Consider the following 16,144-nt stretch of genomic DNA (forward strand, 5'->3'; position numbering starts at 1 on the left):
TGTGGAGCCATATATATATGAGCCATACGGCGCACTGGCATCTCAGCTTCAAGTTGTCTCGTTCCTGAACCGTTCAGTCTCTCGCTCCGGGATGCTTTCGCAGTGCTTGAAACTTCCACTCATTGCGAACCTGTATTCTTCCGCATCGGTTGTCGCACATCTAGAGTTCTGCGCGGAGGCTTGATGCAGCTGGTCGTGGTGGCCTGTCACTGCGCTCTCACTGGGTCACCGGGGACTGCTCCATACGACGTGCGATTAGCATGACAAGGCGAGCTACGCCTGAGATCCTCATGTGGATCAACGAGTCGTTCAACATCGGACCGGTCTATCTTGTTTGCCGCATAAACTACGGTTTCCTGCGGTTCACATGGTACAGCTACGTAGCCGGGCTAGGATCACTAGCCGACCATATGGATGCAAGCAAAGCTGCTCGGTCGTTCGTCGAAGCAGCTGCTGAAGTGGGATTCTTCACCATCGTTTTACCTCTTCCTCTTGCTCCGGGTTGGTATGGACAAGGATTCATCTTGATTTATCTACCTTGCTACGTTATCTGTGTCGACAGCACAATTTGAAGATCCTAGCATAGGCTGCCTAGCTGCAGCATTATATGTGGACTCGGAGCGTCAGTTGCTCGGAGCACAGCCATACATACACCATGCGCGTGTTTGCAGATGCTTCACGTCTACTTAGCGCTGGGTGACCGCTGGAAATGTGAGTCGTTTCGACTTCATCTTCTCTATGCAAAGTAACACTAACCTCTGTCAGCTCGTCGCATGGCCAAGCCATTCGCGAGGCAAGCGTTGACAGTCGCCATGCAGGTACCTTTCGATTGAGATGCAAGTCTTAGTGTCTTCTGAACAATCCGTTGATCCATGGGCATACATGATGTAGGTTGCCGACAGCATGCTGAGATACCTAGAGGATACAATCATATCAGACGTGCGGTACGAACTCCTCCCGTCATTTTCATGTGGTGCGTGGGTAGTTGTCTTGGATCGGAGGCCTGTCAGGTATGCTTAAGAGCTCGCCGCCTATGAAGCATCATAAGAGTAACTTCGTTCGTTCCCTCGACGTCGGCCTCTGGTGTAGGCCTTCGTTCACCACTCAGTCCCCGTTCCTTGGGACACTCTTCGGCTTCAACTCCGGTACATCGGCTCCTTCTCGTCATTCGTTAACATGGCTACCTTCGCTTGCTTTTTCCGCTAGTGTCCTATCATCTTTGACTGTAGCTCTGAATGATTGGACAAAGCGTGTTTGAGCGGCGAGTGTTCATATGATGTTGGGCGGCGAGCGTCTACATTGTGAGTGTGCTTCACCTACCGTCCCGTTTGCGCACTAATCATCCTACCACTAGTCGGGCTCACCAACTTCCGTCTCGGACCTCACTTCGGCAGCAGGGTGGGAATACTTGATTGCGATGCTGACAGTACAGTGCAAGACATACGGGTCGTCTGTGCCGACCCTTCTGCGTCCTGCGAACATCTGTTTCAGGGTGGTGCAGTTGGAACGATCGTCCGGCTGCCTGAGAACGTACGTGCAGCCGTTGACTATGTGATGCCGTCGATGTGACAGTCTCCAGTGCACAACGATGCCCTTCGCTCGTGTCGCCAAAGTCTGGGACCACGAAATCAAATTAGGGATGTCCGTCGTCTAGGTAGATTCTACACGCGTGGTGCCTCCACGAATGTCAAGGGGATCAGCCTTGATACAAACTTCAGCGCCATCGACGTGTCTCAGTGAGTCCGGAAACTTAGGCTCACGCGAATTGGAACTTTTAGGTCTAATCTCGACGGCTGTTAGGAATGGTAATGTCACGTTCGCTATTCGGGGACTCACGGTTCTGGCACGAACAACTCTGCCTCCACTGCGGACAGACGGCGCACTGTGGGTATTGAGGATAGTAAGTACTACGTCCGCGATAGTCGGTAGCGCTGATGTGACGACCCTCTGAACTGCTAGACATAACCAGCTTCAATCATACCCAAACTTCAGACGTAGCCACAATCACCTTCGACAATCAGACTATTCTTCTTGACACCACGGCACCCGCAATCTCGGTCGGTGGGGATTCCGCTACGGGAGACATCCAGATTGCGGTTACTCCGCATGTCGATATCACGATTCAGTATGGCGTCGGTGCAGCTGGGACTATCGTCCCTCCGAAGCTCACAGAGTTCGGCTTGGTGACCTGTGAGATTGACATCTCATATCCGCTCTTTGTGTATGGTACTCAGTCGTCTTCTCCAGACGTGAACGGAAAGCTGGATGGAACACTCCAGTTGAATACCAACGTATCGGTTCGTGCTGATGTATGGTTCCTCCCCGGCCATTAGCTTGACGTCGAGCGTGTTTACAGGGTACCTTCACGACTGGCTCAATCCCCTTGTTTCAGATCGGCATCCCAGGATTGGATATCCCGGGGTACGTGAGCGACATACTCTCCTAAAGCTCTTTGGTTCACTTCGCCCTAGGATCCTGAAAATTGGTCCCACGTTCCAGATCAATGCTAAAGCCACAGCCACAGTGGACGTTGGCGTCGGGCTTGATGTCGGGTTTGACTTCAGCGCCGATAACCTGGAGTTGTACTTCCCTCCGAAGTCAATATACTCAAGCGGGACATCTCGAATGGACAGAACAGTGAGCAGTCACGCTGAACACGGCTAGTATGACTCGAAACTAATCGCTCTGTAGCCGCGCAAGTCAACCTCCTTGGACCACCCGATGTGGCTTCCAACAGTACTCTCACTCTAGACTTGATACCCGGTGTGCGTCGTTTGCGTTAGGGCTTTGTCTTCACATGCTGAGGCCCGTTCCAGATTTCATTCGGCATTAACGCGCTTGACGGCATCTCGGCTGCGTCGGTCAACCTCAACCTCGACAACTTCATCGAAGTAGACCTCGTGCTAGACAACGACGGAAGCTCTGTCGTGGCCTCAAATGCGACGTCCGATAGCACGGGAAGCGCCGTCGCAGGCAGCGTAAACGTCGAGGGCGGTTTCAACGTCGTCGCTTCTGCTGATGCGTCGCTCTTTGGTCTGCTCGATGACTCGGAGAGCGTGACATTGTTCTCGAAGACATTCGAGCTTTATCATGTGTGTCACCTGTATGCCTGCTTGTTGACTTCGCTGACTCCAGGAACACTACTATAGGACGATTTTTGAACGGCCTCCCTCGCCACGATGACATGCATGGGTGTTGCATGTGTCGTCGGACAGTGGACATTTGACGTCATCGTATTCGCTTTTGCTTTGTTGTACCTATGGACGGGTTGGGCATCATGTTGTCTCTGGATTGTATTGCCGCCAGCACAAAATATACCCTGATTCAAACATTCATTGCCAGGGAATCCGAGATCGTGATATGTGAGTGAACCTGGTGCGGTGGTACATATAAACATTGTATATTCAATTCCGTCGCGCATATGGTCGATGACGTTGCGCATATGGTCGACACAACTGCGCATACAGTCGACGCTGCCGCGGGACATGGTCGTTGATGCGAGGAAGTGATGATGCAAGGAAGGGTCACTGTACGCCGACTTCTAGTATGTGATGTTACTGAGGATGGAGACTACAGTACCACGCCCACCGTTCCACTTCGACATAAGGCTACCATGCGGGCGGTGATGAATTCCGCTGCTTCCTAGGCCTGAACTTCGGAGCCAACTCTTCAGGACGCTCGGCTCTCCAGATGTTCAGCACGTCGCCCACGACAGTCTGCGAGACGTCAACCAGATCCTTGCCCTCGAAACAGGGTGTTCCTTCAATCGATCCATGGTCGTGATAGCGAAGCGTGTCCGCCCAGCGGCCACGGTTGACGGGTCCGTCGTAGAGAAGCTGTTCTGCGTAGACCAACCGATTTGCGTCATGAGCGCATGACCAAGGCCAAGGGTCTCCTTCGTGAATGGTCCGTCACAGGCTGACTCCAGTTGCACAAGACCCACTCCGTCTCCGGCTTCCCATCCCAGGAATAGTCGGGTGCAATCATCTTGTCCAGTTCACGAAGTTCGCCGGCGGAGAGGGGCTCCGACGGGTCGTCGTCGTACCAGCCACGGAGGAAGTTGCGCAACCTCAGGCTTCCAAACTGATCCGGCCAAAGCGATTCGTTGAAATCCACATACTTGGTGAGTCTTGTCGCCACATCGTACACGCGCGATACAGGGTAGTCCCCATAGTAGGGGTGATGAAAATTCCCAGCGAGTTCCTCCTTCTCGTGTTCTTTGAGCATTCCTGGTGGAAGGTCGTCGCCATCGAGGTATTCGCCGGCATAAATGAGACGTTGGAACGCCCAAGTGCCATGATAAGCAAGCATTGCTTTGTAAATCCGCCTGTCGCAGATGGACCGTAAAAGGGTGTTCGTGAGGGCGAGAGATGCTACATCCGCAATCTTGAGGTCGGGGTCGTCTACTATGAGATCGAGTAGTTCGAGCGGTATATCCCCAGGCTACGCGGGCCAGTGATATGTCCTCGCGCTCGGCAATATGTATTGTCCAGGCTGTAACAGAAATGCTCTCAGAACGAACTCGTCACGGAGACCCATATACTCTTACCCTTCAGGAATGGCTAGCATTGAGACCAGACAGTTTGGTTCCTCAAAGAAATTACTTCAGCCACCTTAGCAGATGCCATGCAGCCGCAACGGCGCCTTGCATCGAGATTGAAGCTAACAGAGGCCACAGATGTCAGCCAGCAGTACTTGATACCATGTACGAAAGAAACGGACAGGTTCTTCAACTTCCACTGTTGGCCCATTTTGAGCTGCGGTCCGGCTGGATCTTGAGTATGTACCGTTTGGTGGTCACAGACCGGTCAGCAGGATCGAAAGCCTGAGGGGCCTGAGGTATAGAGTCAAACTGCCCGCGCCCGAGATGGAGATTCAGTCGGCACACTGGTGGTGGTGGTGGTTCGTCGCGCGAGCACGGAATAGAGTACAACCGCGGACAGATTCCCACGAAATAGCCATTTCCGGGTAAAAGTAAGTAGCAGCGCAGGCACCCTCGCCGAGTTACACAGCACAAGCAGCACCGTGATTCATGACACCATATACGAGCTTGCCAGGGCGACGCCTGCTACATGCCCATAGTTCTTGCTCAGACAGAGATGCAACCGGAAGTGTCGTTCAACTTGAGCGCTGTGTCACGTGTGTGAGTAGGCCAACCACCCAAGGCCTGGGTCACCCAGTGGGTGTCGGCGACTCTTCATAGGTGCGCATTCAGCAGATCGACCTCGACGAAGAGGACTAGGAGGGATCCACTGTACTATACTCTGATATAGGAACACTTGCCAGCACGGCTAGCAGGAGAAGGTGTATACCCTTTGCGGCTTCAACATGGCACGGCCGCGATTGTCTGTGTCTGTACGGGTACGACTGCGAAGCCGAGACAGCCTCGCGCAACTTAGTACGTCACCTCAATGTACAACGTTCAGCTACGATTGCCTACGATGCCTACAGTCACTGCAGCGTGTTCCTTGGTCTCGGAGTTGGCTACCCTTATGCCGGTTTACGTCTACAGCCCATGACCATGTAAGTCGCTGAGTGCTCAGAAACTAGGATTTTGTGTTGACCTTGAGCCATCGACCGCTCCGAAGAGTGTACCGGAGAGTCGGAAGACACGTAAAGCTGCGTACACGTGTCCTTACCAGCTATGCACAGGAACGCGTCCACCTCTTCCGGTTATCGAGCTTCTCACCCGCAGGGTACGAGCTTGTCAGTTGACCTGCGTTCTGTTCTAATCGCTAGCGAGACCGGGACATGCCCGCTCGCATGGGGAAGTGTATTCTCCACCGTGTTCGCGGCTTATCTATGGAGGCAGTAATGCGATGGGTATAAGTCTTGACTTGTACTTGCTACTCGCTCCTCAAACTCCTCGACATGGCTGCCGTCTTCGACAGGGTCGCAGAAAGCCTCACTTCGCTTTTGGCTCGCAGAAGGGAGTGCCCGGCTCCGCTAGCCAACCACAAGTCGCTCCGCCTAAACTCAACGGCCTCTCAGAGCCCACGTCGCCGCTATAGACTCGCAAAGAGTCATACCCAACGGCACTGATGCCCTCAAGCCCATACTACCTACGCTTGATCACCTCGGGGCCACCCTCCAAGCCGATGTCGATGCGCAGACAGTCGCCGGGGAGTGGTTCACCAAGTTCGCCGACGCCGTCTCCGCGAAGCACACCGGCGAGATCGTCAGCTTCTTCCTCGAGGATGGCTGGTGGCGCGATCACCTCGCGCTCACATGGGAGTTCCGCACCTTCCACGGCGTCGCGAAGATCAAGAAGTTCCTCGACGACCAGCTTGCCCCTTTCGGCTTCTCGAGCATCAAGCCACGCGACGGCGCGACGCTGAAGCAGCCATACCCCGACCTCGCGTGGGTTCAGGCGCTCTTCGACTTCGAACGAATGTTGGCACTGGAAGCGGTGTGGTGCGGCTCGTTCCGACAGCGAGCGGCGAGTGGAAGGCGTTCACGCTCTACACTTCTCTCCAGGAGCTCAGAGGGTTCCCAGAGAAGACTGGTCCTCGACGCGAGTTCCTGCCAAACCACGGGAAGTGGCTGAGCCATCGCGAGGAGGAGCGTCATTTTCTGGCGGTGACCCTGCGGTCATCGTGATAGGCGGCGGCCAAGCTGGCCTCGATGTCGCAGCGCGTCTCAAGATGCTGGACGTCCCGACGCTGGTGGTCGAGAAGCAGAATCGCATCGGCGACCAGTGGAGAGATCGCTATGAAGCGCTTTGTCTGCATGACCCCGTTTGTAAGTGGACGGCTCTACACAGGCACGCTGGACATTCCTAATAACTCGGACGTGTCCATTGCCAGGGTATGACCATATGCCGTACATGCCGTGAGATATCGTCCGCCCTGTCCGTGCCGTGCGTAGTCTCATGACCATGTGCATCAGCTTCCCGCCTTCATGGCCGGTTATTCGCCTGCCCAAAAAGTAAGAAAAATCGCCATCCGCGATGCGAGAGCTAACAACCGCCTGACGACGCACAGCTCGCAAATTGGCTCGAGTACTACGCAGAGGCGATGGAGCTCAACATATGGACGTCGAGTTCTGCCGAGAGCGTCAAGTTGCAGAGCGACGGCAGATACGAGGTGGTGGTCAAGAAGGCGGACGGCACGACGCGCACCTTCCACGTTGACCATGTCGTCCTCGCACTCGGGTTCGGCGGCGGCGTTCCGAACATGCCGACCTTCCCTGGACAGGTACGACCCTTTAATCTGAGCGACAGTCGGTGTTAATGCGGGCTCTAGGAGGACTTCCAAGGCCAGGTCCTGCATTCTACCCAGTTCAAGACTGCTAGAGATCATGCCGGCAAGAAAGTCGTGGTCATAGGAGCTTGTAATTCAGGTAGGTCGTCGTCTCAAGCTGTGTCTGTTCTCATTACGATTTATAACACCCGTACCAGCGCACGACATCGCCTCTGACTACGAGGAGCACGGCGTCGGTGCGTTGATTGCTATCGGGCATTTTTTCGGCTGCCTGACGGCGTGGCACAGATGTGACCTTGTACCAAAGGAGCGACACGTACGTCATGTCTACCAAAGAGGGCATGCCACGCATTTTCGGTGGTAAGTGTACAGTGCGCTGCTGAATCTACACGAGCTCACCGCAACCGGATCAGACACGTTCTGGGAAGGCGCGGGTACGACTGACGTTGGCGACTTCGTACACACATCCCTGCCTACCTTTATGATGAAGGAACTGCACAAGCGAGTCACGCATGATATTGCCCAGGCGGACAGGTGCGTCGCGCGCGTGTCTGAAGATAGCTGTCTACAGCAATGTTGCTACGTGACATAGGGTCTTGCTTGATGGGCTGAAGAAGGTCGGATTCAAGCTCGGCTTCGGATTTGATGGTGCTGGATTGTTGTACAACGCGATGACTCGCGGAGGCGGCTACTACCTTGGTACGTGGGTACAACTCTCGTTCTCATGCAGCTGTGCTCAGTATGGTCAGATGTGGGGGCAAGTCAGAAAATCGTCGACGGCAAGATCAAGCTGAAGAATGATAGTGTGATTGAGCGCTTTACCGAGACGGGCATCAAATTCGAGGATGGCAGTGAGCTCGACGCCGACGTGATTATATATGCCACAGGGCGCGTGTGTTCGACGTAGACGTCAAAGGCATTCCGCTGATCTATTGTCACGCTCAGGTTCGAGAGCGCCGCGAAGGCCATCAACCGTGTTGTTGGGGACGAATTGTCTGCCCAGATCCAGCCCATATGGGACCTCAACGAAGAAGGGGAACAGAAAGGTTCCTGGAGATGGCTCGGCATCCCGAACATGTGGTATATGCTGGGTGCGCACCCTTGCCTCTTGCTCGCTTTGGCAGTCTAAGATGAGTCTTCTATCAATCAGGTAACTTGGCCATGTGTCGCTACCATTCAAAGCACCTCGCTCTCCGTGAGTGGATTTCTGAACAACATATTCTTGTGTTTATCAGCCATATACACAGAGATCAAAGCCATTCAGGAAGGTGTACACAAGAAGCGCTACGTCACAGTGCTCTAGCTTTCAATGAGGTCTCGATATCTCGTGGTAATATAGACGGGGTTTCACGCCATGCAATTCCTGTACATAGACCATTGGCTCGGTACATGTGGTACATACATATTTGGGAATACGGTATCCGACTCTAAGCAATGACAGGAAGCGACGTCACGCGTCAAGCGTCGAAAGCGCGCCACCGTGACCGTGAACGTTTGAACTTGCCGTGAACTGCCATTCGGAATGACTCGGAGCTCGCGGCGCTCAGCAACTGACAGAACAAGGAACGGTTAGCGACATCATGATACTTACTGGGTACTGATTACATGCTGAGTGCTCGAGTATACTAGTGTATCCCCACGACACTAGTACTGCCTTGCATTCCGATTCGGCTCACGCGATATTCCCGTCTTGCACCGGGAGCTTGCCTGTGTCACTGCCAGGTTTCCACTCGTCTTTCAGCGAATCACGGGTTGGAAGTTGAACTGTCGTTCTTGTCACTGTGAGTACGGTACTCGCTTGTAAGTAGCACTTGTTGACTGTGGTCAGCTGTCAGGCTGAAGTGCGAATAGTTCTTGCAGCATGCCTGTGGATATGTTATCTCTCACCGAAGACTCGCTACTCGCCATAATGGACCTCATCTCTCCCCGGGATGCTCCCGGGTCACTGATGACGGTTTCCCGAGAGCTCCTCCCCATAATGAAACGACGGGCTTGTTCAGAAATCATGCTGGCCGACGGCGTCGCAATGCGACCACCAGGGACGCTATCGCGGCATTTACGTACATGCTCGAAGACATCCACGATCGGCTCAGATGGCTGCGGTTGCTCACAGTTGGCGCGTCTGCCCTTCATGTTGCAGACGACTACTTCGTTGGCTTTTCCCATTTATCGCCCTTCAAGTTCAACCCGGACGTCATGAAGTTGCTTGCGGACCTACTTTCAACTGTGCCGCATCTACGGAGTCTGTCCTTGGAGATGTGCTGCCTCTTGAACCTCGGCTTCGCAGTGCCCTTTTAGGCCTCCCCGACTTGACATATCTTACATATCATGATGGACATCGGGCAGCATTCATTGGAAGTTCTTAGCCAGATGCGAGGGAGTCGTGAACTGCACACTCTCCAACTATTCCGCTGCGACCTCGATGATACAAACTCGACAATGCTGTGGACGGGACCTGACGTCGCTCATGGCCACACGAGCGACTCCATTGGATCTCCCCACGTACAATGGCTTCGCCTCAGCGTGCAGAACAATCATCGACCACATACGAAGACTCTACTCGCTCTCGTGAGGAACGCATCACCCGTCGTCTATTCTCTAAGACCAAACAAATCACTCCCCGCTTCCTACTGGCGCCAAATGGGTGACTCTTTGCCGCGCTTGCGCTGTTGGCAGATTACCGTGACGTGTACTATGTCGCACAATCGACCCAGATGCTTGTTGCCTTTCTAGTGAGTGATGAAGATGATCACTCGACTTTGTATCTCAACAAAATTATACCACGCAGGAATCGATGGCCGAATTTCTGGTGTCGACCCGGATAGTAATGGTCCAGGTCTGCATCCACGAGTTCCTCGCGCAGGCTTGGGACGCCGCCTGTGTGCAACCGTCCCTAGACCGTCTCGCAAATGCGGTTCCGTCCTTGCGGTACCTCTCGCTTGGCATTGGTGGTCAACCTTATGATGACACACTTTTTATTGGAAAGGTGTGGTGGTGGCGGGTCAAAGAGGAAATCGCCAGTGGTATCAGAGTATTGAGCGCCCTCGAAACAGATGCGGGCCAACGTTTATCCGAGCACCAATGCACACCTGGCTGGAGCTTTGATTCGGATCATTACAGTGAGCTGTGCTTCCCATTAGTTCTATCATGTCGCTGACTGGGCCGTGGCTAGCGTTACTCTCGACCACTCAAAAGGGACAGCATGAACAGGAACTTGTTGAAGTACTCCCTCCCCACTAAGGCTACTTCTATACTACCTTCATTGACGACCCAACTATCGAGCTGACTGTAAGTGATGTTCCGTTTTCTCTACCACTTGTCGGATAGTCCTGAGCTTTGAATGAGATCAGACCATACAGTGATTTGAAGGTAGCCCTCTGGCCGCCGGCTGGTCTTCTACGAGCATTGACCGGAACAATATATCCCGTGTCTGCTCTGGAATCGCACTGGCACATCAACCATAGTCATATCATGCTCCTGCTCATCTGTCCTGTGTTATCTCGCTGTCTTGTTATGTTACAGCTTTCTATCTCCCAATTCGCTAGCCGAACGATACAGCGGCCAGTGGCACTGGCAGCCACCGGTGACCGGTGACCGGCCATCGCCCATGCGTACCGTCTCTGGACGCTGTCTCCCCCATTCTGGGATGCTACGAACTACTAATGCACTTACCCGAACAGACGGCACGTAGTTCGAGCAGAGCACTCTTACACGACGAAAGCCGTACATGCGATTCGGACGGTGTTTCACTGTCGCTCAATGAACATGCACACGTCAGCATTCCCCACTGGCATGAGCAGTGATGCTGCCTGGCCAACTGTTCCAAGAGTCAACTGATAATAGATGCCCGCCTATGTCTCTGCCCGCGATAAGGAGATCCACAGCCGGCCTTCTCAGGCTAGCGACTTTGTAGCACTGTCCCGAAGACTGCATAGATATGCGAGGTTGACTTACGGCTTGAGGCTACGAGGTTTTGACAAATCATAATCAACCGTTCGCTGAACGTAGTAGACCGTCTCCAGACGCCACCGAGTTGTACTGATGATGGACGCATTCGTAGTCTCGCATAACCCGTACTGAACGTGATATCGTACAACATTCACTCTCCTTGTCGCAATGCAAAGCCTTGGGAAGACATCACGAAGTCGTGTATATCGTGACTTTCCATGCCATTCTGTTGAGACGATGATCGTCAGTTCCATATACGACAGCGTATCGATCGGTATTCCCACTTACCCTGTAACTACGTCTTAGAGCGTATTGTACACCGCACGAAGTCCTTCAAGCAAATCATCCGAGGCGATGGCGACTACCCCCGCGTAAACATGACGCCTATCTCCATTCTCTACGACGCGGAATGAGAATGTCTCATCCGTCGCGAGCATAATCTGACCGCGGAAGGAGGGTGCCATAGAGGAGGTCTTTCCACCGTAAATATCGTGCCAAAGGCCCACCGGCAGCGGAGAAGAACAGGTGAGAGTCCGCTGAGAGGCAGGATCCAGGATTGCTTCAATCCAGTCTTTAAGAGCCTCCATGGTTCTCTTCAAGCTCTGTAGAACGGATTGGTGCATGAGCGCAGCCATATCGTATCGGAAATTCAATAGGTGATGAATCGACTAAAACTCACCATGATTGTGTTGGATATATGGGATATATGGGAGTAAAGGCGAGCAATGCTGAGATGTTGAAGCATCGGGACAGTCACACCCTATATATATAAGGCCATTGATGTGAGGCCTCAATGGCTCACGAGGGGTCCGCCGAGGTGCCCGTCGAGCAGCGCGAACCTCGCGCACGTACAGAGAGGGGCAATCCCCATCTCTGGACGTGGAACATCGACGATCGGACGGATAAGGCGCAAGGAGAGGATGGCGCAGTCAGTGGGCAAGCCCGGTGACTGCGGCAGAGGTCGACGACATGTCCCTGAAGGGAGACGGCCACCGGAAACGTCAGCGAGAGACGGAGAAGAGAAATCGTACTTCTATGTACAAGCCCGGGGTGGCTAAGCCAGCCGGCGTAGGCGGAGGACGCGAGAGAGAGAAGAATCGAAACGAACGTGCAGATGAATGACAGTGTCCATTCGAAGTACGATACGTGGGAGCATGAGTACTTGAGTACTGGCTTACGTACTGAGCTTTCCAATACCGGTGACCGGAGTGTGAAGGGTACGGCCGGACAATTGCTATCCTGTCGAAAAAAACGGGTTGATGTTGACGTTGACGACCTTAAGCTGTTCTGTTTGATAGTCCCGAGACGTCGAACTCTGTGTTGAAGACATTTTACACAAGTTGGTACGCTGTTCTTGACGTTGAAGTTGACAAGTGGTTAGACAAGTGGTCGACAGGTGGTTTGACAGGTGGTTTGACAAGTGGTTGACAGGTGGTTTGACAGGTGGTTTGACAAGTGGTTGACAGGTGGTTTGACAGGTGGTTTGACACAGGTTGCCCGGCAAGCGCCGGGCATCCGCCACATCCAAGTACTGAACTAGTCTCCGTAGCTGACCAAAAAGAGATACTCTCGTTTAGTACTGAACGTACTGATGATCCACTGTCGCTGAGACGGACACGAAGAGATGCGAAGCCCTTTACGAGGTATGTGACGCATTTGTTTGCGTGCCCGGTCCTCCCTCCATTATCCACCGCCTGCAATCCGCCAGGACCGTCGCCGCCTCTCGCGTTGTTGATCGCCTACGCCCTCCACAGAACGCGGCCTCACACATCGGTGATGTTCGCTGCCCTCTACCTTTTCCAACGTCTAAATGCGTGGTTCCCTGCCGCCAGCGGCTCGTCGAGTTACCGTCTATAGATTCCCGCTTTCATAGCATCCAAGCTCATCTGGGATGAACGTACTCGAACAGGTCGTGGAGAATCGTAGGCCGGGGCATGTGCGCCCTCCGCAAGATCAATCAGATGGTGCGAGAGATGTGCTCTTACCTCGAGTAGCAGCTCAACATCGAACTGGCAGCGCTGAAGGAGTTCGAGGCGAAGGTGCGGAGGAACTTCAAGGGCCACGAAAGGGCCACAGGCCGTACCCTAAGTACGTGCTCCCCTCGCCTGCGCCGACACCGGTACCATTGATTGACGCCATACATATACGATGCCACGTCCACCACCACCCCGAGCTTCGCCAGGTATCCGTCAATGTCGTCACCGAAGCCCACCCCCATGCCTGTCGACGCCAGCACGGCGTACCCAAGTCCGCCCGCGAGCCCCGACATGCCCGACCCGCCCGAGCAGTCGTACTCCACGTCCACGAGCCCCGCGTCGTCCGCATCGCCGTCAACGCCACCAGGTTCCGTCGACGCCAACATCCGCCTCGCCTTGCACAGCACCCACGGGATGCCCCACGCCATTGAGCAAGAGTCCGTCGCCGTCGTCGTGCCGTCTCCAATGCAGAAGTAAGCTGGCCAGTCGCTGTCGAGGTCGAACACGTTCGACTCGTTTCCTGCGAAGGGCTTGCCTTCAATATCCAACGTCATCTCGACCGACCGCGCCTCGACGACGAAGAAGGCGAAGGACCAGGGCTGGTACGCCCACGCGACGCCGTGCGTGTGATAGGCCCGTCGCGCGACATGCTCATCTCTGTCTTCCATGCTTGCTTTGCCCCAACTGGTTTCCGCGTCTTTGCTCGCGCAGGCGGCCGTTGTCGCTTGTTATCTCGGACACCATGCTCTCGCATAGGACCTATTGCATCTGGTTCGTGGCGCCTTTCTTCTTTTCTTCGCTCTCGCACTGCCCCGCTCACTGTCCGCATGCTACTGCCGCCGCAAACTCTTCATTGTGCCGTGTCTGCTAAGATACCCAGTTTCGCATGTACTGTTTTTCTACCATGCAAAGTACCTTGTCTATGTTTGTACATGGCTGCTTTGGGCTCTCCGTTATAGGATCTTGCGTATTCTGTTTTATATTATAGGTGAACATAGACTCCGTTACCGCAGCGGCGAAAGCAGGTGAGCAAGACCCTCTCGCGGTTGAATGTGCTCGAGTCGATATCCGCGAGGGAGTCCCCTTAAATATCGGCGACCGACCGGTGATCACTATGTGTCTTGGTCTCTCGTATGCTTGCAGCAGCTTGCTTTCATTCATTGACTGGCCGCCGCGTATTTGTCGTCGTACGTGGTCGCTGCCTCTCCTTATTGTGGACACCATGCTCAGGCACCGAAACCTGTTCATTATCCGATCCGTAGTGTTCCTTGTTGTCTCGTCGTCTCTTGCATCATCCTTGTGCCACTGCGCCGCCTACGATTACCCACTAGAATCCGGGGTTGGAGCTTTCGTGCCATGTGTCTCCGTATATACGACCACCCTCCCCCAGTCACAGCTATTTGCATAACGATAGACACCCCTCGTCTGTTGTAAGTAGCTGCAATAAGGTCGTGTTTAGGGTCTGCCTACGGGAGACTAGCGTCTCCGCCACATTGCAACACACGTGCCTCAGATCTCCCTCTCACCTCTCACTCGCACACTCAAGTACTCAATACTAATCGGACTGGCTTGAAAGCCTCATTCTCGCATTCTACGACGCATATAAATTGGCTCTATGGAGGTGTCGACAAGGCCCCGAATGCGCAAGAAAGTGGCCGACGTGGGCTCCGAGTACTAGTACGAGTAGTGACGGCCATGGAGCCACAAAGTGCGCGTGCCAGCGTACGAGTCTGAAGTACTTGATAAAGGTTACGAATGTATGTGAGTATTGTACCAAGTACGGTCACAACATCATGCAATATGTATTGTTTTGAGAGGTATCGTGAGTACTGCGGTCAGCTCTGCAGACTGCAGTACAGTGTACAAGTATGCAAGAGACCCCCATGTTATTAACTCGACAGAACGAGGAGGCTCGAGACGAGTGAGGTGATGAGTGCCGCCGAGCCCCGTCTTGTGACCTCAGCGAACTGTACGCCAGTTGGAGCGAAGGGCGGGAGCTGTGCGAGAGATGCGAGCGTGGGCAGGAGGCTCTTCACTGTCAGCTGTGCACAGGGGAATCTTAGAGGGCTGCACATTGAGCAGGCATGGGGAGCACTCACCTGAGCCCACTGAGAGTCAACGTCATTGTCGCCAGCTATGGTGATATTGAGGCCATGCAAGAGCCTGAGGCTGTTCTGCAGGTGCCAGCACCACGAGTTCCGAGTGCTAGGGAGAGCGTACACCAGAGCGCATGGTGGACGAACTTGTTCTTCAAGGAGGAGGTCGAGGACGCGCTGCGAGATGCGATGAACCTGAACTCACTCAGCGTCCCGCCTATCACGACACGACGCAGGGCAACCTCGAGCAGACCATCCACATGTCTGCGACCTGGTAGACCACGAATTAGCGGCCTCGCCATCAAAGGACACGATATAGAGCCAGATTGCGTTCACGAATTAGGGCGATCGCGCGGGGATCTCAATCGATCGGTCCGCCTTCGCGGCCGCGACGCTCGCTGCCTCATCGAGGTCGCGCACGGTCGTGTAGAACCGCGCGCTCGTCGAGACGACGACACCGGAGTACGCAGGGTCGAGGACGAGGTATCCACCTGCGAGAAGGACCTTGCCGGGGGCATAGACGGCGGTCGTTGGTGGTGAGTGATGGGTGCGGCCGCTCGATCGTCTCTCATGAGCGGTCATGGGGCCATCATGCATTGTTGGGCTCGTCGGGCGCGTCGGGCGCAGGCGACGTGGTTGCACGGACCTGTCAGGTGACCTGTCAGACAATCTGTCGGACGACCTGTCAGACAGCCTGTCCGACAACCTGTCAAACAACTCAACTTATGAACAACAAGACCAACATCAACGTACGTACGGTGCAATATCAACATCAACGCCCAAAAAATGACACCAAGATCAACATTCGTACGTCAGGTTGTTTTTGTCCGGCGAGGCCCTTCATACCGGAGGGGGCGGCGCGCCCGGCAGCGCAGCGCTCTCTGGATTTAGATGCGCTTCTAGACCCTGGACTCGCACTCGT

General features: G+C 54.2%; 5 protein-coding genes across 5 annotated transcripts; 3 read left to right on the forward strand and 2 right to left on the reverse strand.

Annotated features, from left to right (window-relative positions):
- Positions 1 to 1,004: 1,004 nt before the first annotated feature.
- On the forward strand, positions 1,005 to 3,335 carry B0H18DRAFT_991137 (uncharacterized protein). The gene is made up of 14 exons (XM_048045039.1): positions 1,005 to 1,145; positions 1,250 to 1,301; positions 1,398 to 1,530; positions 1,580 to 1,601; positions 1,655 to 1,736; positions 1,801 to 1,815; positions 1,875 to 1,900; positions 1,960 to 2,190; positions 2,248 to 2,297; positions 2,357 to 2,421; positions 2,472 to 2,644; positions 2,692 to 2,765; positions 2,817 to 3,092; positions 3,150 to 3,335. Exons 1-14 carry the CDS (start codon positions 1,013 to 1,015, stop codon positions 3,159 to 3,161), a joined length of 1,344 nt encoding a protein of 447 aa, XP_047896567.1. The 5' UTR covers positions 1,005 to 1,012; the 3' UTR covers positions 3,162 to 3,335.
- A 273-nt stretch (positions 3,336 to 3,608) lies between these two features.
- On the reverse strand, positions 3,609 to 4,311 carry B0H18DRAFT_952825 (uncharacterized protein; the record flags this gene model as incomplete). Its single annotated transcript, XM_048042150.1, has 2 exons — positions 3,609 to 3,841; positions 3,924 to 4,311. 2 exons carry the CDS (start codon positions 4,309 to 4,311, stop codon positions 3,609 to 3,611), a joined length of 621 nt encoding a protein of 206 aa, XP_047896568.1.
- Positions 4,312 to 6,627: 2,316 nt separating this feature from the next.
- Positions 6,628 to 8,472, forward strand: B0H18DRAFT_991152 (uncharacterized protein). The gene is made up of 10 exons (XM_048045040.1): positions 6,628 to 6,737; positions 6,889 to 6,927; positions 6,984 to 7,196; positions 7,245 to 7,341; positions 7,400 to 7,438; positions 7,491 to 7,562; positions 7,616 to 7,736; positions 7,795 to 7,901; positions 7,952 to 8,090; positions 8,148 to 8,472. Exons 1-10 carry the CDS (start codon positions 6,645 to 6,647, stop codon positions 8,329 to 8,331), a joined length of 1,104 nt encoding a protein of 367 aa, XP_047896569.1. The 5' UTR covers positions 6,628 to 6,644; the 3' UTR covers positions 8,332 to 8,472.
- Positions 8,473 to 9,691: 1,219 nt separating this feature from the next.
- B0H18DRAFT_104328 (uncharacterized protein) lies at positions 9,692 to 10,609 on the forward strand. Its single transcript, XM_048030650.1, has 4 exons — positions 9,692 to 9,934; positions 9,991 to 10,321; positions 10,375 to 10,490; positions 10,548 to 10,609. Exons 1-3 carry the CDS (start codon positions 9,917 to 9,919, stop codon positions 10,440 to 10,442), a joined length of 417 nt encoding a protein of 138 aa, XP_047896570.1. The 5' UTR covers positions 9,692 to 9,916; the 3' UTR covers positions 10,443 to 10,490; positions 10,548 to 10,609.
- A 4,025-nt stretch (positions 10,610 to 14,634) lies between these two features.
- On the reverse strand, positions 14,635 to 16,000 carry B0H18DRAFT_1208998 (uncharacterized protein). Its single transcript, XM_048036299.1, has 4 exons — positions 15,980 to 16,000; positions 15,428 to 15,928; positions 15,226 to 15,374; positions 14,635 to 15,168 (listed from the first exon to the last, which is right to left on the reverse strand). The coding sequence occupies exons 2-4, from the start codon at positions 15,522 to 15,524 to the stop codon at positions 15,016 to 15,018; spliced, it is 399 nt and encodes a 132-aa protein (XP_047896571.1). The 5' UTR covers positions 15,525 to 15,928; positions 15,980 to 16,000; the 3' UTR covers positions 14,635 to 15,015.
- Between the last annotated feature and the right edge of the window lie 144 nt (positions 16,001 to 16,144).

This window comes from Fomitopsis serialis, assembly GCF_022376445.1.
Source record: "Fomitopsis serialis strain Sig1Antser10 chromosome Unknown B0H18scaffold_14, whole genome shotgun sequence".
Classification (NCBI taxonomy): domain Eukaryota; kingdom Fungi; phylum Basidiomycota; class Agaricomycetes; order Polyporales; family Fomitopsidaceae; genus Fomitopsis; species Fomitopsis serialis.

Coding starts and splice junctions, on each gene's coding strand:
- B0H18DRAFT_991137 (XM_048045039.1), top strand. CDS start 1,013: ATGCTTAAGAGCTCGCCGCCTATGAAGCATCATAAGAGTAACTTCGTT. Junction 1,531..1,579: donor TCGTCCGGCTGCCTGAGAAC/GTACGTGCAGCC, acceptor GACAGTCTCCAG/TGCACAACGATGCCCTTCGC. Junction 2,645..2,691: donor AATGGACAGAACAGTGAGCA/GTCACGCTGAAC, acceptor ATCGCTCTGTAG/CCGCGCAAGTCAACCTCCTT.
- B0H18DRAFT_991152 (XM_048045040.1), top strand. CDS start 6,645: ATGCTGGACGTCCCGACGCTGGTGGTCGAGAAGCAGAATCGCATCGGC. Junction 7,197..7,244: donor TGCCGACCTTCCCTGGACAG/GTACGACCCTTT, acceptor TGCGGGCTCTAG/GAGGACTTCCAAGGCCAGGT. Junction 7,439..7,490: donor CTACGAGGAGCACGGCGTCG/GTGCGTTGATTG, acceptor GGCGTGGCACAG/ATGTGACCTTGTACCAAAGG.
- B0H18DRAFT_104328 (XM_048030650.1), top strand. Junction 10,322..10,374: donor CTTTGATTCGGATCATTACA/GTGAGCTGTGCT, acceptor GGCCGTGGCTAG/CGTTACTCTCGACCACTCAA.
- B0H18DRAFT_1208998 (XM_048036299.1), bottom strand. CDS start 15,524: ATGGCGAGGCCGCTAATTCGTGGTCTACCAGGTCGCAGACATGTGGAT. Junction 15,375..15,427: donor CGTGATAGGCGGGACGCTGA/GTGAGTTCAGGT, acceptor TCCTCCTTGAAG/AACAAGTTCGTCCACCATGC. Junction 15,169..15,225: donor TTGACTCTCAGTGGGCTCAG/GTGAGTGCTCCC, acceptor CCCTGTGCACAG/CTGACAGTGAAGAGCCTCCT.